At 43.9% G+C, this 23,307-nt stretch overlaps 1 protein-coding gene across 1 annotated transcript in view; it reads left to right on the top strand.

Annotated features, from left to right (window-relative positions):
- Positions 1-23,307, top strand: part of ACVR1C (activin A receptor type 1C) — a 58,593-nt gene that overhangs the window by 22,978 nt on the left and 12,308 nt on the right. Inside the window, exons 3-7 of the mRNA XM_014574864.4 lie at positions 14,507-14,752; positions 18,491-18,721; positions 19,668-19,835; positions 20,650-20,806; positions 22,374-22,498. Coding sequence (XP_014430350.3) covers positions 14,507-14,752; positions 18,491-18,721; positions 19,668-19,835; positions 20,650-20,806; positions 22,374-22,498 — 927 coding nt within the window. The remainder of the gene's footprint in view (positions 1-14,506; positions 14,753-18,490; positions 18,722-19,667; positions 19,836-20,649; positions 20,807-22,373; positions 22,499-23,307) is intronic.

Here is a 23,307-nt window from a genome sequence, read left to right as displayed (position 1 = left end):
CTGTCTACACTAGCCACTTGAATTTGCGCAAAAGCACTGACGTTCTACTGTCCGAAATCAGTGCTTCTTGTGCAAATGCTTTGATGTTCCCGTTCGGGAAGAAGCCCTTTTCTGGAAATGTTTTTGCGCAAAAGAGCCAGTGTAGACAGCTCAGGACTGTTTTGCGCAAAAAAGCCTTGATCGCGAAAATGGCTATTGGGGCTTTCTTACACAAAACCACGTCTAGATTAGCACGGACGCTTTTCCGTAAAAAGTGCTTTTGCGCAAAAGCGTCCGTGCCAATTTAGATGCTCTTTTCCGCAAATGCTTTTAATGGAAAAACTTTTCCGTTAAAAGCATTTACGGAAAATCATGCCAGTCTAGACGTAGCCTAAAGGTATGTCCACACAGCAAAGTTATTTCGAAATAACAGCCATTATTTCAAAATAAGTTTACTGGCGTTTACACAGCCAAACCGCTATTTCGAAATACATTCAAAATAGTGGAGCACTTATTTTGAATTTGGTAAACCTCATTCCATGAGGAATAACGTCAAATTCGAAATAGCTGTTTCAAAATAAGTGCTGTGTAGACACTTATTTTGAAATAGGGAGCCTCCAGCCTTCCCCCTTACCCAGAGCCCTTAAAGGGGTTGACTCTGGCCACAGTGCCTGTGCCAACTCCAAGCCTGCCAGCCCAGAGCCAGCAGTCACTGCCCCTGACCCAGTGGCCTCAAAACATGAGCCAGCAAGCCACGGGCAGCCAGCCCTCCACCGCTCCCCAGGAGCAGTCTGCCAGCTCCCAGGAGCTTGCCAGGGCCCGGAGAAGGTGGGCGCCTTCCTGGTCCTGGGTGGAGATCAGGGACCTTACTCAGGTTTGGGGGGGATGCCCCCAACGTCCATGATCTCTGTACTAGATGGAGGAACACAGCTGTCTATGGCAGGATAGCTTCCAGCGTGGCCACCAAAGGCCACATGCGAGCCCAGGAGCAGGTCTGCATGAAAATCAAGTTGATCTGGTGAGACTCCCACCTCTGAGCCCTGAGCTTCCCCTCCCCCTTCTTCCCCTTGCTTCCCCCTTCCAGCTCCCTTCTCCCAGGTTTCCCCCTCCCCTCTCCCACCCTCTCTTCTTCCCTCTTCCGCCTCCTTTTCCCAGTCTTACCAGAGTTTCATTCCCCCCCCCCCCAGTTTTGTTAAATAAAGAGAGTTTGTGTTCATGAAAATAGGTGTATTTTATGTGACATCAGGAAGTGAGGTTAGGGAGGGGTAAGTGGAAGGATATGAGGGAGGAATGAGGCACAAGCCCCCAGTGGGGCAGACCAGGGAGGCTCTTAGTGCTCCTCAGGTTGGAAGCTCTCCCTCAGGGCCTTCTGGATACTGACAGCCCCCCGATGGACCTCACGGATGGCAGCCTGCAGAAAGTGCAGCCAGGCTCGCAACAACACATCCAAGAGAAGCACCAGAGTGCCCTGGGGCAGTTCTGGCTCCATGCTGTAGAGTGTTGAGATGTCCCAAGTGAAGGCAACCAGAAAAAGCAGAGACAAGCAAGCAGGGGAACCTGAGAACCGGCTGTCTGGAGAGAGGGCTCCCTTTAAGCACAGGCCTCAGATACTTTGTGTGGCTGCTGCCTGAGGCTAACTCCTGACCTCTGCCCTGCTGGACCTGGTTCCGGCTGGCCTTAAATGCGATTCAGCGTCCACTCAGTGTGGACACGCTATTTTGAAATGCATTTTGTGTGTAGACACATTATTTCAAAATAACTTATTTTGAATTAATGATTTTGAAATAAGGTGTTTTGAAATAACGCTGAAGTGTAGACATACCCTATGATGCCAAAGGACTACCGATGTTTTAAAAGTTCTTTTTACAGATTAATGGTTTGCCATCTGATTTAGTGCCCAACTTAGTATCCACAAGACCTTTCCGTTGACATTTTGCATTTACTGCATGCAAATATTTGTTTGCACAATTTTATGCCTAATTATACTTCATTGAAAATTTAAAATGTATTCTTTGAAATTATAGCCCTTTTTGTAACCATGCAATGTCACAAACCCATAGATGAGTGTGCGTTCAGATTGAAGTGGATGTAGAGATCAACTTCTCATCATGCAAAAGTTTTAAAGGTAGAGCACAAGAAATGCCTAAACGTTCCCACACATGAAAACCTAGTTCAGGAGGCAGGACAAATTTTGATTGAAATTTGTTGCTCTAGGGTCCAGTGATTCAAAAGCACCTAGGGGTCCAAGTCGCAGCCTCCACTACTACTTTAGGAATGGTAGTAGCCAGAGACTGAGGCCCCTTAAATCACCACTGGAGTGCCATGCGGTGCGCTTTGGGAAACTCTCAGTGCTGGTTTGGAAGTGGGGTCGGGAATGGCATGCTCTGGGTGGCACTGAGGACTGGCTGCCCAGTGCTGCCACTTCCGCTTGAGGCCCCTTCTCTTTCCGGGAATGCAGAGTCCACCCTTCCCCAGGGGCCTGGCAAGTCTTTTTGCCCCCTTGCTACTGTGTCAGGAGAGATTCTTACTGCAAGATTCTTACTGCAGAATACTGCAAAACATTTTGTGTCTGTGCAATTAGCCTGTTCATGAAGTAAAGGCATAGATGACAGCATGTACTGTTCAACAACACTTTCTTACAATTATTTCATTGCTTTTCCTTCTCACTGAGACAACTTGATTTTCTTGTGTGAGTCAAAACTAATCATTTTTATTTTGCATATGAGACGGTGGAGAGGTGTGACAATAAAATATGCAAGCAATAACAGTTTGGATAGCTATATTTTGACAGGATAACACTTCCTGTCAGTGACTTGATTTATATCTATTTATAAAGTTTACTCTAGGTTAATATTAATACAGTGAAAAATTAATTTGCATTGATCAGTACCATCCAGCTTTTCATGTTTGGAGTTTTTTTTACTTCCGCTTAATATTTCTAATTAAAGTGTATCCTGCATAAATCTGTGACTTGAGTTGACTTTTTTATGCCAATAGGTAGAGTTCAAACAAATCTTGCTAGGATGAATGGTACACTGCTTTCTGATGAGTCTAAATTGCTTCTATATCTTGTTGCACTTCCTCAGACCTGCTGAGGAACAAACCTGGACAAAGGGTGGGCTGCAGCAGTATTGCTTTTGGGGTTGTTTATTGGCGCAGATTCTTAAGCGTGAGGACACACACACACCCTCACTCACTCATGCTGGCAGTTTGGAGGCAGGTTGCAAGTGCGGTGTAGATTACTTTTGATTTCGCTGATGGCTGGAGTGCTGGTCAGGAGTCAGATTGCTGGAGACTCGCCCATGATGTTCCTTGGGAGATCCCTTCGGATCTGCAGGAGGCTTTACTTCCTCTGGGCTGGTCCCAGGTTTCTGCTCTGATGTTACATCTTGTCCAAGAGAGAGATTTTCTGGCCGATTCCCAGTTAATTTATCTGCTTGCAGGGTCTTTGTCTGCCTTACAAGGTCATGGATCCTAAACTGCCTTTTTGGTTGGGTATTTCTCATTCATACCTCACACATATTCCACAGATTACATACATATTCATAAGCAATATGATTTCTAAACAAAGTGGGGTCTCATGGCCTTGAGTACAAGAAATCACATTGTACTACAGATAACATACCAAAGTCATGATAAAAAGCTTAAAAAATTATAACTAAGTAAACCAAAGTCAGGGAAGAAGGGAAAAGCAGAGGAGTATGTCCAGTTAGCTAGACTCCAGTGGAGAGGAGGAAGGGGGTAGTGTCTGACTAGTTACATATCTAACAGAGAAAATAACTTTATGCTCTTCCAGAGTGTAACTGGTTATTTTGTAGAGTTGCTAATAAGATCTGTGAGGGTTTTTTTCAGGTTGCAAACTCAAACTAGGAACGTCAGTCACCTATTAATTATCCGTTTGTATTCCAACTTTGAAATAGCTGATGTGCAGCTACCAGGCTACTGTATAATTTGGAGAGACTGTTGGCCAGATTGATATAATATTGAGGAGGAAAAAAATCTGTGACATAGGAGGAAGGAAAGAGAAACCACATAGGCTACGTCTACACTGGCCCCTTTTCCGGAAGGGGCATGTAAATTTCACCAGTCGTCGTAGGGAAATCCGCGGGGGATTTAAATATCCCCCGCGGCATTTAAATAAAAATGTCCGCCGCTTTTTTCCGGCTTTTAAAAAAGCCGGAAAAGAGCGTCTACACTGGCCCCGATCCTCCGGAAAAAGTGCCCTTTTCCGGAGGGTCTTATTCCTACTTCCCCCCTCGCCGCGTTATCCAGTGGTCACTGATTCCAAGTAACAAGTTTCTACCTGCTCTCTTCCCAGAGTGGAGTTCCATGGTTCACCCCACTTTAGACTAGCTCACCTGGCTGCAGCAGCTGCTGCTCCCTTGTCCTGTCATGCAAGTAGTGCTTTGTACCCCTTTCCATCTTTTATGAGAGCGTCCCTCCTGTGACAGGTTTCTCTATCTTCACTTCTTTCCAAATGAAATCCCTTAGTTCCAGCATTCTGAGCCTGCATCTTGGGATGGCAACTCCTCCGCCTTTCTAACTGTGTTAACATGAATAACATGTTAACATGGTAGGTCAACTGCAGTTGGTACCTGAACAACACTTCTCTGAGTGCTTGTAACCAGCACCTGGCTAAAGCTACTCCAAACAGCTCCTTCCACACAGACGAATCAGCTATTCACCTAGGGTATGTCTACACTACAAAGTTAGTTCGAACTAACGGACGTAGTTCGAACTAACTTTCCTAGGCGCTACACTAGCGCTCCGTTAGTTCGAACTTAATTCGAACTAACGGAGCGCTTAGTTCGAACTAGGTAAACCTCATTTTACGAGGATTAAGCCTAGTTCGAACTAGCTAGTTCGAATTAAGGGCTGTGTAGACCCTTAATTCGAACTAGTGGGAGGCTAAGGCTTCCCAGGTTTCCCTGGTGGCCACTCTGGCCAACACCAGGGAAACTCTATTGCCCCCCTCCCGGCCCCGGAGCCCTTAAAGGGCCACGGGCTGGCTACACAGTTTGTGCCAGTTGCAAGGCTGCAAGCACCCGTGCCAGCAGACCCTGCACCTGCCACACAATGAGCCAGCCACCCGAGGACTCCCAGCCCTCCATTGCTCCCCAGGACCAGCCTGGCGGCTCCCAGGAGCCTGCCCGGGGGCACAAAAGGCGGGCGCCCGCTTGGTCAAGTGCGGAGATCGTGGACCTCATCGAGGTTTGGGGGGAAGCCTCCAATGTCCACGATCTCCGCACTAGCCACAGGAACGCGGCCGTCTACGGCCGCATGGCTGCCAGCCTGGCCGCCAGGGGCCACCAGCGCAGCCGGGAGCAGGTCCGCTGCAAGGTCAAAGACCTGCGGCAGTCCTACTCCCGGGCCTGCCAGCCAGGGGCCGACCCGGAGGCCTGCCCCCACTTCCATGCCCTGGACCGCCTCCTGGGGGCTTATGCTGTCCCTGCCCCCCGGGACGTGATTGACCCCGGGGCAGAGGGCCCGCTCCTGGAGACGGAGGAGGAGGAGGAGGAGGGCTCTGAGAGCCAGGAGCCTGCCGGCAGCCTGCCCAGGACCCAGGACCCCCGAGGCACCCCACAGAGCCGCTCGCCTGTGTCGTCTGAGGCCGGGGAGGCGTCCACCTGTGAGTTCCATCGTGTTCCCCTTATGTGTACGGGGGGCTGGGGCGAGAGGGAGCCCCGGGACCGTGCGCCTGGGCCTTGCCCACCAAGGAGCAGCAGCTGGGGATCCTGCAGGGGCCCTGGCCTTGCAGAGGGGAGCTGGGTTTCACACACCTGAGCCCCTGGGGTAATTGACCGCTGGTCTTGTTGCACCACAGCTGCAGCACCTGGGCCTGCAGGGCGCACCACACCGCCTGCAGCAGCTGCCCATGCCCGGGCAAACAGGAGAGCCAGGAACGAGGAGGAGTACCAAAGGCGGCACCTCCGGTTCATGGACCACTAGCTCCGCACCCAGGACCACTGGGTCCAGGAGGACCTGAGGCTGCACCGGAGGAGTCTGGAGGCCCTGGAGGAGCAGGGCCGTGCCCTGTGAGGCCACCTCCAGAGCCTGCTTGACCGCTTCCCATTTCCTCCTCCCCCTGCTCTCCCTCCTGCTCCTGCTTCCTCCACACCCCCTGTCCCTCCTGCCCCCCCCCCACAACCATTTCCCACCGACGCCCCCGGACCCGCAGTGTGGCGAGACGGGAGAGGCAGCTGGACTCCCACCCCTGAGCTTTCCTTTCCCTTCCTCCCTTCCCTCCCCTTCCAGCTCTCTCGTCCCAGGTTTCCCCCTCCCCTCTCCCACCCTCATTCCTCCCTTCCACCACCCAGTTATGTGAAATAAACAGACATTTTGGTTTCAAAAACAGGTGTCTTTATTTGACAGTAGGTAGGGAGGGGAAAGGGGAAGGAGGGTAGGGTGGAAGAAGGCCCCAGTGGGGCATGCAGGGAGAGGTCAGTCCTCCTCCTCCACCAGGAAGCTCTCCCGCAGGGCTTCCCGGATCCGGACAGCCCCCCGCTGGGCTTCCCGGATGGCGGCGGTGCGGGGCTGACCGTAGTGTCCAGCCATGCGGTCAGCCTCAGCCATCCAGGCTGGCAGGAAAGCCTCCCCCTTCCGCTCACACAAATTGTGGAGCACACAACATGCTGCCACCACGGGAGGGATGTTGTGCTCGGCCAGGTCCAGACGGGTGAGGAGGCATCGAAAGCGGGCTTTCAGTCGCCCGAAGGCCCCCTCCACCACGATGCGGGCCCTGGTCAGACTGGCATTGAAGGCCTGGCGGGAGGGATTGAGGTGCCCCGTGTAGGGCTTCATGAGCCAGGGCTGCAGTGGGTAGGCGGCATCCCCCACCAGGCACACGGGCATGTCCACGTCCCCGACCCTGATGTGGCGGTCGGGGAAGAAGGTCCCGGCCTGCAGCCGCTGGCACACGGAGGAGTTGCGGTACACCCGAGCGTCGTGTGCTTTGCCGGACCAGCCCACATTAATGTCCGTGAACTGTCCCCGGTGGTCACACACGGCCTGCAGGATCACGGAGAAGTACCCCTTGCGGTGCACGTAACAGGACGCCTGGTGTTCTGGGGCACGGATGGGGATGTGCGTCCCGTCGATGGCCCCACCGCAGTTGGGGAAGCCGAGGGCGCCGAAGCCCCGGATGACAGCGTCCGGGTCGGCGAGGCGGACCACCCTGCAGAGTAGCACCCGGTTGATGGCCTTGACCACCTGCGGAGAGAGACACAGCAAAGCGCCAATCAGTGGGGCGCCCGGGTGGCTGGGAGCGTTCGTGCCCTGGCAGTGCCCCGCGCCCCACTCCCGGAAGCAACCCCCCTGGTGGCGTGTAGTACGGCCGGGACAGCCTGACCCCTCCGGTGCGGGGCGCTTTCGCCTCCTCCCGCCCCCCCCTTTGTCCCTGGGGCGGCCCATCCCCTCCTCGCAGCCCTCCTCCCCCCGGCTCGGTGGCCGACGAGTGCCGTACCTGCATGAGCACTGCTCCAACGGTGGATCTCCCCACACCGAACTGGTTCCCGACGGATCGGTAGCTGTCCGGCGTGGAGAGCTTCCAGAGGGCGATGGCCACCCGCTTCTGGAGGGGGATGGCGGACCTCATGCGAGTGTCCCTTCTGCGCAGGGCAGGGGCGAGCCACTCGCAGAGCTCCAGGAAGGTGTCCCTCCTCATCCTGAAGTTCTGGGTCCACTGTTGGTCCTCCCAGCGCTCCAGGATGATGCGGTCCCACCAGTCGGTGCTGGTGTCCAGACGCGGCGGGGCACGCCGGTGCCGGGGCGCTGCCGCGGCTCCTCCACGGCCCCCAGGGCGGCCAGGCGGAGAGGCAGGGGGCTGACGTTCACCAGGTGGTGCCAGGCAGCCTCGAGCCATTGCTGGCAGGCTTGCAGCAGCAAGTCCAGAAAGTGCACCAGAAGGTGCAGGGCGAGCTGTGGCTCCATGTTGCCACCTGCGGCGGTCCCCCCGAAGGGAAGCACCGACACAGACGGGCACAGAGACCAACGCTTTGCTGTCCCTCGGCGAGGTTGGCAAGCAAGCAGGAAAAGCTGAGAACTGGCTGTCCAGGGGGGTCCCTTTAAGCTCGAGCCTCAGATAGCCTCAGACAGCAGCCACACAAAGCAACTACTGACCTGATGCCCTGCCAGAACCGGTTTCAGCTGCCCTTAAATGCCCCCCTGCGTCCAATCAGTGTGGACGCGCTAGTTCGAATTAGCAAAACGCTAATTCGAACTAGTTTTTAGTTCTAGATGCGTTAGTTCAAATTAGCTTAGTTCGAATTAACTAATTCGAACTAAGTTAGTTCGAATTAGCGCTGTAGTGTAGACATACCCCTACAGAGGAATGAGTAAAACCCACAAAAGCTCTGCACATCTAGGTGGTACCTACAGCTCCTTACCTCTCTCAAAGCTTTAGTGAACCCAGCTGTCTCAGAGGTATATCTTGATATTTTTCTCTGTCACTGGGGCTTTTTTAATATTCCATACAGTGTGACAGAATATTATCAGACAGATAAACTGAAGTACCTATAATAAGGGAGATCTCTCACAAAAACTTTGCTGGAATAGGCAGAGAATGAAATTGAATTGCTCAGCTGATTTTGCTAGGGTTTTTCCATACCCTACAGTAACAGGGAAACTGCCCAGTTCAAGAAGGATTGAAACTGTTGAGGCAAAACCTGCCACTGTGGAATTAATTCTTAATACTTTAATATTGCTTTAACCTGCAGATTTCAAAGGACTAAACAAAGGTGGATAAATATCATTATCCCAAGTTTACAGGTGGATAAACTCATGCAGAGAAGGTTGTGTACAGGCTTGCAAAATTGTAATGAAACTTTATCTGCCCAGGTGCAAAATCTACTCACTTTCCCTGTTCCATGACGATTAAAGAAAAATTCAGTAACTTTATTGACAGGGTAATCTAAAAGGTTTCCTAAATTAATGTGCATATGTTCATAGTAAAAGGGTAGATAGGTCTTATGCAATACATGCAGTTTGTAATGCTGTCTATTTATGATTTGGTGACAGACTCATACATGACGTATGCTATTCTACAGACTCTTTTACTGTTAGAAATTGATTAGTTCTTTCTCAGTTGTGTTCCTGGGATTCCATCTTCAAAAAGCGGGTGGAAGAAGAGCTTGAAGGAAGTGTGCATAAAGAATTGACAACTTCTTCGTGCATTTTATTGCTTGATGTAAGAATGGCCATACTGGGTCATACCAAAGGTCCATCTAGTCCAGTATTCTTTCTTCTGATGGTGGACAGTGCCAAGTGCCCCAAAGGGAATGAACAGAACCTGTAATCATCAAGGTAATCTCTATCACCCAGTCCCAGTTTCTGGCAAACAAAGGCTAGGGACGCCATCCCTGCCCATCTTGGCTAATATCCATTAATGGACACATCTTCCATGAATTTATCTAGTTCTTTTTTTAACCCAATGATAGTCTTGGCCTTCACAACATCCTCTGGCAAAGAGTTCCACAGGTTGACTCTGCATTGTGTGAAGAAATACTTCCTTTTATTTTTTTTAAACCTGCTGCCTATTAATTTAATTTGGAGACCTGTAGTTATTGTGTAAATGGCACTTCCTTATTTATGTTCTCCACACCAGTCATGATTTTGTAGACCATGATCATATCACCCCATAGTCACCACTTTTCCAAGCTTAAAAGTCTCAGTTTTACTAATCTCTCCTCATATGGAAGCCCTAATAATATCCCCTAATAATTTCTGATGCCTTTTTCTGCACCTTTTCCAATTCCAACATTTTTTTTGAGATAGGGCAACCACATCTGCACACAGTATTCAAGATGGATTTGCATAGAAGCAATAAGATATTTTCTGTCTTATCTATAATTTTCTTAATGATTTCAGATAGTCTGTCTGCTTTTTGACTGCTGCTGCAAGTTAAGGAAATGTTTTCAGAGAACTAACCACAATGAGTCTCAGATTGCTTTCTTGAATGATAAGTTTATTTAGATACCATCATTTTATATGTATAGCTGTGATTGTTTCCTAATGTGCATTACTTCTCATTTATCAACATTAAATTTGATCTGTTGCTCAGTCACCCAGTTTTGAGAGATCCTTTTGTAGCTCTTCCTAATCTGTCTGTGACCTTAACTATCTTGAGTGGTTTTGTATCATCTGACATTAGAGTATGGAAAGGAAACAACATATCTTTCTAGACTTTGTGCTTGGGCTAGACTTTTTGGAGAAATTACATTTCTCCCTTGTGTCTCTGGTATTACAATCCAGAAATGGAATAAGGATTTATTGAATAAAATTAAAGTAACCATAGTGTCTCAGTTTCAGGGTAACGGTGCCTGTATTTACCTTCTTGTTGGTCCATTCCATCAGCACCCAGATAGATCTCAGCATTCCGGCCATCACCTGGCTCTGGGTAGGAACCCTTGTTCCACTACTTTCTCACCAGAGGTTTTATCCCTAGCAAACTAGTCTGAGCTGGAGCCCATGTGCAGTTTCTATCCATGGTCTGTGAGCAATGTCTTACCAGCAGTTACACGTTACCACATAGCTCTTGGTAAGCAAGCACACTTATTCTTAAAGTAAAATTATTTCAGAGCATACACAATAAAATAATAAACAGTTTTAAACACATACACACACGAAACATACCCAGAGTTACCCATCAGTCTTATGAGGCCCTACTACGTCAAAATGTTTCCAACCTTTTGGCAAAGAGTAGGAACCCCCTTTTGACCAGAATTAAAAGGGAGGCCTTGTTTTAGTTTTAACACAGCTTTTCTATAGCAAAATCCCTTTCTTTGTCCTTGGGTTTCTGGAAAATCAAAAAAATATATGGAATTCTTAGACCCATAGCTCAAATCTTGTGATCCTGACCCAGCTGACAGTGGCCTGCCATGCTGCTGGTGTTTTATTGCAGGGTAGATGTGCCATTAGTTTAATTTTCTAATAGTCTGTCCTTAATGGAATACCGTAGAGAATTCTATGCTGATGTATGGATGATCCCAATGAAGTATGAAATTCCAGCAATGTGAACCTGTATTTACTGCATTTTCAATGAATGTTCACTTAAAGGCTTTAAACGGTTAAGAAAATTATTTTCTTATGTTCTTGTAGAAATGAGCAATAAACAACTGCCATGTTTATTTTGTCTACCTATGTTAGAATTGCAGATTGTATCTTTTTTTCACGTATTGAGTATTTTTATAATTTTTTTGGTCCTATTTGTGGTAGTTCATATTCGGTACGGACTTTGTCTTAGGGACTTGTCTAATAGACTCCTTGTGAGTTGGGCTTACATTGGTTAAAATAATTAACCAGCCATGAAGTTAATAGCAGACAGAATGTTGTACTTCCCATCTTCTGTTTCTTGATTGGAGGCAGAGACTAAATTTGGCTTCTTTCCGATGCAACAGCCAGAAGAGAATAAGGGTTTGTCCTCATTAGAAAATGTCATCACTTTAACTATTCTAGTAAGCTTCCCTTTCCCTACCAGTGTAGATGCAATTATGTGGCATTGGCAAACTTCAGCATTTTTTAATAATTTTGACTGATAAAACAGATATCTATTAATCATTTACAATATCTCTTTAAATTTTCAGTCCTGTAAAATTATGGGTTTAAAATATGTTTTCTATTTTTCAGTTTTCACAGTTGTGGGAATATGGGTGGTCAGAGAATTATTTAATGACAGATGTTAAGATTCAAAAAGTTAAAACTTCAAACTTATCTTTGTCTCTCTCATAGTTATATACAATATAGAGATTATATATTTTTCAGAGTGGTCCAGTTGACTTCTCATTCTGTTGTCTTCTCTTCCCCCATTACCCCAAGATTTTGGATTTACTGTACCCTAAAGTCCTGAAGTATAATTTGGCCTGTACTGAATGCATACCTTAACATTTTCATAATCAGAGATCAAGACTTTTGTCTTTACATTTATGTCAGTATAACCTTAAATGGTGTTCATTCATTAACTTGGTAAGGCCTTAAGATTCCTATTCATTCAGTGTCATATTCCACTTGGTCAATGCTTTGGTTCTGCATTTAGGCTTAGCTTGCTTAGATTAGTTTATCTGTGATGACATTGTTTACAGAAGCTAAGCTCTTGACAAAACTCTACTACAAGTAATATGCTAGAGTTAGGGTACTGGGTGTTACTGTTGCAATGTATTTTCGAGACTTGTTATAGTTTGAAAAGTAAGTTGACCTATACCACTTTGATCTCTCAATATTTGTGTTGCAGCCATGAAAACATGCATTTTATAAGTTTAGCTGTATTCTAATCATTATTAAGGTGATATATGCACTACAGTGACATGTATAACATTTTTTCCATGTGAGCACATACTTTGTGTTTGCAGCTTCTCATGATAGGACTGCTTTTTCTCTCATGTACAAAATTATGTGCAAGTCTAAAAGATTTCATAGATGCAATATCTGGAAATTTCATATTGGTGAGTTTTTTTTTCTATGACTATTGTAAGGAATTTATAAAGGTGCAAGTTAAGTATAAAAAAAGCATCATGCATACCAATCTTAGAAGTTATAAGAACTGCCTAATTAGCTAGAGTACATAACAGCAGCCTGTAAATTGCATCTTTCATTGAGTTCAGTTCACCCAAGTGCAGAATTGCTTTAGGCACTACTTAAGACCAATATTAAAGGCTTACATAATGCATAGGCTCTTGGTGCAGTCTTTTCTCTGAGAAATTTCACAGTGTCTGAATACTTAGGGTATGTCTACACTGCAAATAGACCCCTGCAACTGAACCATGCCAGCTAACTAGGGCTTGGGCTAAGGAGCTATTTAATTGCAGTGTAGATATTCTGACTCTGGAGGGAGCCTAGCCTCCAGAATCCTGCAAGGTATTTACAGCGTAGACATACTCTGTGTGACACATTCTACTTCTTGGTCCATCTCTCACTGATTTGGAAGGCAATAAATACATCTCGGGGCAGAATTAGCCACTGCATTAAAGGGTTCTGGGGTGATCAGTGAGAATTTTGCTATACAGCTGGTTTGCACCCACATATACTCTAATGATTTTTCAGTGTCTGGTTACCAGAGTTTATATAATTCAAGAGTTACAGCTACAATTTATGAAGGTGTGCTATTGTGACATTTACCTTATATTTGAAGCTGGATTAAAAACCAGACTAGTGTTTGCACTGATTCTGAGTAAGTTAGAGAATGGATGCATATTTTTCAGGAGTGAAAATAATTAATACACTCATCCGAACAGGAGATGGCAAAACAGATTAACTTTTACTGTATTTTTATCTAGTGGGTGATGGTAATATAATCTAAACATTTCTGCAACTTTACCTGTGCATGTATGTTAACCTGTGACAATGTAATTACAGGATATAGGTCTACACTGCAATATAAATCCCAGGTTAGTAGAATTCAAGTTAGTATACCCTAGGTTTGTTAAGATAGGTCTTGAATATTTATACTCATTTGTAATCCCATATTAGGAATTGTTGAACCTGAGTCCCAAACTAGGGCTACAACATTTATGCTGCATTATGCAGGCCTTGAGACAAGCCACTCATATCCAAGCCTTTTAATGCCCTCAAAATATGACTGCTTTAGCCCTTTTTTGGTGATACAGTGTAGGAGAACGTGATTGTCCACTAAACTTGAGTGTCCACAGGACCAAGAAAGTCAGCCAGTGATTCTGGGATACTTTTTGTAGACTCTCAGAATATGTCTACACTTGCCCCCTATTCGAACTAGGGAGGCAAATGAAGCATACTGAAAGTGCTAATGAAGCACGGGATTTACACTCATCCAAACTCATCCAAATATCCCGCACTTGATTAGCATATTTGTGGCCGGTCGCTGTTTTAAAATGCCGGTAGATCAAATTAACTTGCTGCATGTAGACGCGGCAGTCCGATCCAAAACCATCCAAAACCATTCCCTCGAATTAACTGTTATTCCTCATTGCACGAGGAGTAACAGTTAATTCAAGGGAAGGGTTTTGGATCAGACTGCTACATCTACATGCGGCAAGTTAATTCGGGCTACCCGCATTTTAAAATGGCGACTGGCCGGGAATATGCTAATCAAGCGCGGGATATTTAAATCGCGTGCTTCATTAGCAACTTCGGTATGCTTCATTTGCTTCACTCGTTCAAACTAGGGGACAAATGTAGTCATACCCCCAGAGTCCTGTGGGTCTGCATCTACACTATAAAGCAATAGAACTTGAACCCTGAGGCCCAGCTTGACTCAGGCTCAGACTCTCTACCCTCATGGGTCTCAAGAGCCTGGGTCTGAGCACGGAATTAGCATGATTTCTGTGTAGACAGAAGAAGGGTTAGTCTGAATCTGAGTTTGTACCCTGGGTTTCCATTGCAGTATACATATACGATACCCATAGAAAGTAAGGGCTTCTACTCCATTGAATGCAGTGAAAAGACACTCCTATTGACTTCAGTGTATTTTGGATCATGCTTTAGGAGTCAAATTGTGATAATGAAAATGTTAAAGCATTTACAATACATTATCTGTTGATTCATTGTAATGTAATTTTTTAAGCTTCAGCATCTTCAAGCAGACCAAACCTTGGGCCTGTGGCATTGACAGTGATAGTTACCGTGCCAGTATGCATCTTGTCTTTATCTGTAATGCTGATTGTATATACATGTCAAGGCCGTCACTGTACATTCAGAAAGAAGAAGCGACAAAATATTGAAGAACCTCTATCTGAGTGCAACCTAGTAAACTCTGGGAAAACTCTTAAAGATCTTATTTATGATATGACAACATCTGGGTCTGGATCAGGTATGTATGTACTAATAAGCACATTAAAACTTCTGTCTTTATTAATAAATAGCCAGGAGAACAGAATCACAATATTAAGTGTTTTTTAGTTCCTTTTTTAGTTATTTAGTTCAATAGACAAAGAGAAGGCAGTTAAAGTTTCTACTGTCATGTTACAGTACTTTTGGTGTGTATTTGTTAGTCTATTCCTGACACTTTAAATGGGAAGTACTACTAGAATCTATATTGTCTTTATGACAGCGGTTAAAAATTTTGCCCGCTGCATGAAGTGTGTTGCCTTATAGAAAGAAATAGGTGTCATAGCCTTAAGAATTTGTCACGATAAAGTATTACCTATAGAGATTTTAATATTCATGAGTAATTGCATGGTATGAGGAGTCAACTAATATGGAGGAGTCTTGGCAATTAAAGTGATATGAAAAGATGCTACCATATTGGGCTGTTGTCTTTATGGGCCAGATTTCTGTAACTAGAATTGTTTATTTAGAAAACCAGAAAACATATTTTAGACTGCTCTTTTAGTGCAGTTCATAGACTTAAGGCCTTGTCTACATTGGGGATTTGTCACAGTTAGAGCCATTTTTGCTAGCCAGTGTAACTGTATTATTGCAAACCCCTAACATAGAGAAATCCACAAAATACACTGGTGCAGCTTACCATAGTTTCAAACAATAGTGGCTTTACTTATCCACATGATAGGATTTTCTCCATTTGCTGCCCAATCATGGCTGTAACGGGGGCAATTCTTGAGTGTAGGTGAGGCCATAGCAATTACAGCATGAAAGTGGGATGCTGGGGTAACCAGGAAGAGCTGGAATAAAGAGAATCTCAATCAAGCTAAAAATTACAGCTGTTTAAACCTAAACGTCACTGATTCTGTTTCTGAAAACAAGCCTTTGATAATGTTGCTATTGAAAGATTTAGAATATTTGGTAAAAAATGTATTAACACATTAGAAGCATTATCACGTGTACCCCTACGAAAATACAGTCCTTCATTAAAGTTAGCTGTATTAATGCTAACAGAAGAGAGTGGATTTTTGATTATCCACGATAAATCTGATAATAAACCAAATGAAGCAGGAGTTACTGTTAGAAGAGCCAAACAAAAATAGTATTTAAAGTTACTTTGTAAGCTGATTCTTTTTTGTATGCATGCTTATGATTATGAAGGATAAATGTCTTAAATTCAAAGCTTCAGGGGATAGCCGAGTTAGTCTGTTACAGAAAAACAACAACAGATGATCTGGTAGCACTTTATAGACTAACAAAACATGTATCATGAGCTTTCGTGGGCACACGAAAGCTCATGATACCATCTACATGTTTTGTTAGTCTATAAAGTGCTACCAGACCATTTGTTGTTTAAATTCAAAGGTCAGTCTCAAGATGGTGATTTTGGGGCTTTTAGATTACTATAAATGTTTAATTCTAGCTCCAAAATAAGACCAGTTTGTTGTTCTTTTTATCATAGGCACATAGCACTCCTGTTGTTAAGGAAGCCTAATTGTTCCTTTTTATGAACCAGATTTTGGTTGCTTTTGTAGCTTTTGCTCAATTTTAATCGTTTTAGACTGAAATTTTCCATGCTGGGTATCTGCATCAGGCCATTTTTTTTTTAATTGTAGCTAAAATAGTTCAGCCATCTCCAAGAAGGCAGTTGGGGAAAAAACATTGTTATGCCCATATTTTTCTTTTTTTTAAAAAATCACTTTTAAAAAAAAAAGCTCTACCCCTTCCCTTCTTCCCAATCCACAGTTTGGAGGGGACTTAAAATGTGGCAGGGACATGGTCTTTCTGTGTGGGACATGTCGTTTGCCATCCCCCTTTAAAAACCATCATTTAGTTAAGTTAAAATTGCAATTTGCACATACTCAGTAGAGAGACTTCTTAGGTTTTAGCTACTACATTTCCAAAAGATTTTGTCTCACTGAGTATGCTAGCCTCTGTGATCAAGCAGGACTTTCCCTGCAGTTGGAGTTGTGGAATATGTTGCAGGCCATACTGGATTTGGATACCTATATTGAAAGCAGGCAGACTCTCTCTCTTTTTTTTGTTTTGTTTTGTTCTCAAGGGCTTCCCTAAGTAACCCAGGCTGCCTGACTTCAATACAGAGGGGGGAGGCAAGCTAGGCATGAGAGAGTGATGGGGAGAAAGATTGGGACATGAAGTCTTGTAGGGGAGACTGACACTGAAGGCTGGTGGAGAGAGAAAATGTTTCCTTTTCTACACCTGGACACAATTAAAAATCTTTTTGAAGATTTTTGTGAAAAATGAGACAGGCAGGCAGACAAATCCCATCTCCAGAATAGTCAACAGGTTGGTGGTTAGAGCACCCACTGGGCGTGTTGAAAAAGCAGAATCAGGTTCCCACTGTAAATGCAGCTGGTATGACCTTTGAAAGCTATCATTAAATCAGTGTTTTCTGCTGCAAAGCCTTTTGATTGAAATATTACTGACCAACTTTATTTATTTTTGAGCCAAATGATTTATTGCACTGCTGCTTCTGCATGTGAACGTCTGGATTTAGTAACATCTCTAGAATAGTTTGGAGCAAGAAGTCATGTTTATCCCTATGTGGAAGGTTGTCCACATTTTTATACTAAAGATTCAACTGAAAAATCATAAACACAAAAATCATGACAGTTTACGTACAGTTCAAGGAATGTTTCAGAGAGAGACATGGGGCTTGTCTATCTTTCTGTTTTACTGTACTGTAACTTTCTCTGTCATGGAAGGGAAAAAACACCCCACCCCCTAAATGCAGCAAGTTTCAGCCCTTTAAAGTGCCAGTGTAAACAGGCTCCCAGCACACTTAGCTACTCCCTTTGTGAAGATGGTTTACCTACAAAATTGGTCATAGCTGTCCTGTCCATACAGTGATTCAGAGCAGCCACCCCAGGCCCTGTGCTTTGGGAGCCCCATGGCGACCACTTCAGCCATCCTATCTACGGGACCCTCAAGGCCCAGGATGGCCTGTGGGTTTATCTGGGGAGGGGGTGGGGTAAGGAGGAGGCCTACACAGGATGGCAGCAGGAGTTACCCCCAATGCACACTTCCTGCGGTGACGGGAGCTAAAGCAATGCGGCAGCCTGCTCCACTCCACCACCCATCTCCCAGCCCACTTCACTCCTTTTCTGCGTTGGCAGGAAACGAAGTGCAGCGACTAGGGAATGGGCCGCAGGATTGAGCAGTGCTTGTTGCCAGGTCGCTCCGGCTCCTGTCGCCATGGTGAGTGCTGGGGTGGGGGGAAATTGGAAGACAACCAAGGTTCACGCCCTGCTCCAGGCCCCCTGTGATCCCTGGCTCACCTCACTCAGGGAGGGAGCTTTGTACATGGGGTGCAATGGTGGGGCAGTGTGGAGCAGAGCCGGGGCTTCGTGGAAGGGGTAGAGTGGGGGTGAGACCGGCCAAGGCCTGCAGCAGGGGTTGTTGCCTCGGGCCACATGTTCCCTTGGGGATAGCATTGGCATTGCTGGTGCTGTAACCACACTGTTGCGGCAGTACTTTATACTCATCTATGTAGACAAAGCCTTACACTCCCTTACTCTGATAAGGATGGTACATAATTCATGCTTTATATGTTTATCCATTTATATTAGTCAGAACTGGGGGGTGAGGAGGAAAGTGTGTGTGTGTGTGTGTGGTAATTTCAACATATATTCTAATATGTTTTTAATTTGAATTTAATAATAATTGCTAATGCACTCTTTTGTAAGTATCCTCATTCTATCTTTAGGTTTACCTCTATTGGTCCAAAGAACAATTGCAAGAACTATTGTTCTTCAGGAAATAGTAGGAAAAGGCCGCTTTGGTGAAGTCTGGCGTGGAAAATGGTGTGGAGAAGATGTAGCTGTGAAAATTTTCTCCTCAAGGGATGAAAGGTCTTGGTTTCGTGAGGCAGAAATCTATCAGACAATTATGCTGAGACATGAAAACATCCTGGGGTTTATTGCTGCTGATAACAAGGGTATATAGTATTTCCAAACATAATTTCACAATGTTTGTTCTGTGCACCATGGCAGCTCCAATGAAACTGATTTTTCCACAACCCTTGCTCTGCTTTGCTAAAACATGGGGCCGTGTGTTTAATGATTTGAGGAGTTGATTAGGAAAATTAATTTTACAATTTTTAGGCTTCAGTCCTATGTTAAGCAGATGTCTGTGTCAGTATGGAGCCATGAGGCCCTGCACAAATGCAGGGGTCTGCTTGAGTGGAGTTCATTGTGGAATAAGGGCCTCGCTGACTTAAGTGAAAGTTTAAATGAGTCTTATTTATATCAGCTAGTTGATTAATTAGAATAATATTGAAAACATTACTGAAAGATTGATTATGAATTTATGCTATCAATTTAATCAAGCTGCATGAATGCTTTATACCCTCTACTTTAAGCCATGCATGTACAGCCAATGCTATAAAAATAGATTACTTTATATAGATAACAATCCAGCAGGAAAATAATTAATTGTAGAAATAGATCTTGAAATTCAGGATTGCTGTACCAAAACCTTTAAAGATTAACTAATATTTCTTACATTTTGAGAGCTACAAGAGTTAATGGAGACTTTGCTATTGCTGCAAAACAATGAACTGAATTATGTCACCAGCTCTTATGAGAGTAAACGGAGAACCCCTCATTTTTGATTGCCATATGTGCAAAAGTGCTCAACTTCCAGAAGCTCCCATTGTTCTCAGTGGGAAGACTAGTGCTAAGCACATCTGAACGCTGGCCATTAATCCGTTGGGCTCTCTGCACTGTGTAACATACTAGATGCACAGTGTAGCATGTAGCCACTCCTGTGGCAGAGGCCCTTTAAAAAAAAACCTTGAAAATTTGGTTCCTTTGTGTGTGTATGTATAAAATATATTTGGCCAGTTCTTTACAATGTTAAATAAGATTGATTTCTCTTGATAGATAATGGAACTTGGACTCAACTGTGGCTTGTATCTGAATACCACGAGCAAGGCTCCTTATTTGATTATTTAAACAGAAATGCTGTGACCATTGCTAGTCTGATTAAGCTGGCACTTTCAATAGCCAGTGGCCTTGCACACCTTCATATGGAGATAGTTGGTACACAAGGTATTTGTATTTCTCTTTTTTGGAACTATGAATGGAAACTTTGGCATTTACAAAAATGTGTTAGTTTATTAGTTTGTTAGTTTATTAGACACAAGGAATGATAAAGACTTCTTTTACAAACAGCGTCTTAGCTGGGTTTTTTTTTTAAATAGTAAAAAAAAGTAAATGGAATCCTATATGTACAGACTGCTTTATAAATAGAGAGTACATAAGAACGGCAGTACTGGGTCAGACCAAAGGTCTATCTAGCCCAGTATCCTGTCTGCCGACAGTGGTCAGCACCAGGTTCCCCAGAGAGGGTGGACCGAAGACAGTGATCAAGCGATTCGTCTCCTGCCATCCCTCTCCAGCCTCTGACAAACAGAGGCCAAGGACAAGAGTGAGATGCATTATGTTTTTAGAAGTGCTTACAGTCTACATAGCTGCCACAACATCTAGCAATACTAATTCCATAGCATACAGAAAATAGAAAATTTTGGAGTAGCATAAAAATTTAAAATAATGCAAGATATATCATGCTGTTTGTATTCATTATAATTTTAATTAAATTATACAGTGGAGGCTTTTATTTATCTAAAATCGCCACAAGTTCTCTAGTCTGCTCCACTAGAATGCTGTAGAATCCAAGAGATTTTGCTGTAGAAGTCAGCTATTTGAGGTTTTTTGAATATTGTTAGAGAAGCCCATCTGCCTTCAGTGTTGAATAGTTCTATTACAGCTCTAATTTTTCTATATTGAGATGGGAGAGGTCAATAAACAAACTGTATTGTAATTATCCACAATAGTGCTTCTAATTGCTTTTTTGTCTTCACAGGCAAACCAGCTATTGCACATAGGGACCTAAAATCTAAGAATATCTTAGTAAAAAGAAATGAAACCTGTGCCATTGCAGATTTAGGACTTGCTGTGAGACATGATGCTGTATTGAACACAATTGACATACCTCAGAATCCTAGAGTGGGAACCAAGAGGTAAGACCTTTTAAATAGACAAGATAAGTATTTTTCCTTAAATATTAGGGAAGATCCGTTCAGCTTGATTTCCATTTCTGTGCAATTTCTGAGCACTGCAAGAAGCAGGTCTGCTCCTTCTTTTCCAAATTCCTCCTCCTGTCTTTTTTGAACTGTGCTTGCAACATTTTGTCAATTGGGGCAGGTATTAACCCTTTATCTATGATATCCATGTTTTGGGATAGAGAACACAATGGCTACGTCTACACTGGCCCCTTCTCCGGAAGAGGCATGCTAATTTCTAACTTTGGAATAGGGAAATCCGCAGGGGATTTAAATATCCCCAGCGGGATTTAAATAAACATGGCCGCCGCTTTTTTTCCGGCTTGGGGAAAAGCCGGAAAAGAGCGTCCAGACTGGCGCGATCCTCCGGAATAAAGCCCTTTTCCAGAGGATCTCTTATTCCTTATGGCAGCTGGTCCTAGAGCAAGGAGAAAAGAGATCCCAGAGTGACACTGGCACTTTATCAACACACTGCAATTTGGTCACTTACCAGGGCAAAGATGGCAGCTGGGCCTAGAGCAAGGAGAAAAGAGACCTGGCGAATCAGAGCTGCTAAGTGGGAATCAGGTATAAAGGAGAGCTGTTAGGGGATCATGGAAGGTCTGGGAAGGAAGTGCCTTCCTAACTGGAGTAGTTTGCATTTGTCCTTACTGAATTTCATTCTATTTACTTCAGATGATATATCTAGTTTGTCCAGATCATTTTGAATTTTAATCCTCTACTCCAGTGCACTTGCAATTCCTCCCAGCTTAGTATTTACAGACTTTATAATCATACTCTTTATGCCATTATCATTGCATACTCTTTATGCAAACTACTCCAGTTAGGAATGCTTTAGCGTAATATTGGTATGGTTTGTAACTATCTTTTTTAGATAGCCCTGTATTAATCCCTTGATGACCCTTTTAGCAGAGAGAAAATTCACACAATTTCAGAAGATTAATAGAAAGCTTTAAATATATATTGCTGTCTTGACCTGCTAACATTCGCGTTGGTATCTTCCAGTGCATTTAGTGCCTTATTTCCCTTTAAAGGGGGGCCGTAATGTACCATGGCTGTTATACAGAGCTAAGTTTACTGTTAACACTAAACTGATAATGGTCACATGGAACATCTAGCGTTTAGAAAAAATATTTTAAAGAATACATTTTTGTGTATTTTTGTTTTTTAATAAAAATATGTTCAAGACAGCCATGACAAGTATTCTTTCTGAGGTTGGGTCAGAGAGTATAGTCCATCTAGGATGGGATTCTTGTATTTTGGGGAGGGAGAAACCCTGGTGCGATTGGTACAATAGACCTCTGGAACAGTCAAAATTATGCTTCTGTCATTTTTTTATGAGTGCGGGAAAAATAATTTATCTACATTCATTTACATTATCAGCAATGTGGCTGAACCGAAGTTCAGAAAAACTGATGGTAATTGAGGATGGCTTTCCAACATATTGTTCCTAACCCTCTCCATGTGAAATATTAGAATCTTTGTTAGAACTTTTATAAAGTGTGTGTGACCTTTTTTTTAAAAGGTACATGGCTCCTGAAATACTTGATGATGTAATGAACATAAGCATCTTTGAGTCCTTCAAACGTGCAGACATATACTCTCTTGGCTTGGTGTACTGGGAGATATCACGAAGATGCTCAATTGGAGGTAAAATTTCTGACTGTTTTATGTTGCATTTCAGAATTGATAGCAATAATGTGAATTTAAAAGAAATACATTAATATGATGTATGTATTGTTTTAACTGAGTTTTCCAGATAGTGTGTGGATGGAGAAAGAATTACCAGACTTTCATATTAATAATGGCTCAACAGTAAATTTGAAAGAGTTAACAAGTAAACAAATAGCAGCTAATGCCTGTCTGATTTAAGTATTCTGAAATATCAAAAGCAACAGAACAGATATGTAAATTATTTTTCACTTTCCCTTGTCAAATAAACTAATTTATATTGCAGAATTCATAAGAAAATCAGTTCTTCCCACGTAGCTTCCCTCCTGATTGGTTTCTAATCTGCAGGAAGTTAATATTTCAAAATTTTGGTCAGAAAAAAATCCATAAAACTAATCTCAGATGATGGTGTGCTGGTGTAACTCACACACCTTCTATGTGGTGCACTGTCCCACCTACTGGAACTGAAATCACTTTCAGAGAGAATAATGAGTCTGCTCCACAGCCTTAGTTGAGAGCCAGCTGGCTTTTAGCTCATGTGGTAGAGGCTCATGTTCTAAGTTCCAGAGATCCTCGGTTTGATTCTGTTTGTTGGTGTTACACTGGCAGTATGAAAATAAGGGGTCCATATTGTCAGGAAATGCAGTAAACCTGCTCACGAGCTGGAGAGTTTGGGTCGCAACAGTTGGCAACAAAGACTCTGCTGGTTTGGATTTTACATTGGTCAGAACCAGCAAGATTGAACTCTACAGTCTCCCCACTTCAGCAAGATACTTTTTACTTCTAAC

The sequence above is a fragment of the Pelodiscus sinensis genome, chromosome 7 (genome assembly GCF_052426305.1).
Source record: "Pelodiscus sinensis isolate ZL-2025 chromosome 7, ASM5242630v1, whole genome shotgun sequence".
Taxonomy (NCBI): Eukaryota; Metazoa; Chordata; order Testudines; family Trionychidae; genus Pelodiscus; species Pelodiscus sinensis.
This window is presented reverse-complemented; position numbering and strand designations above follow the sequence as displayed.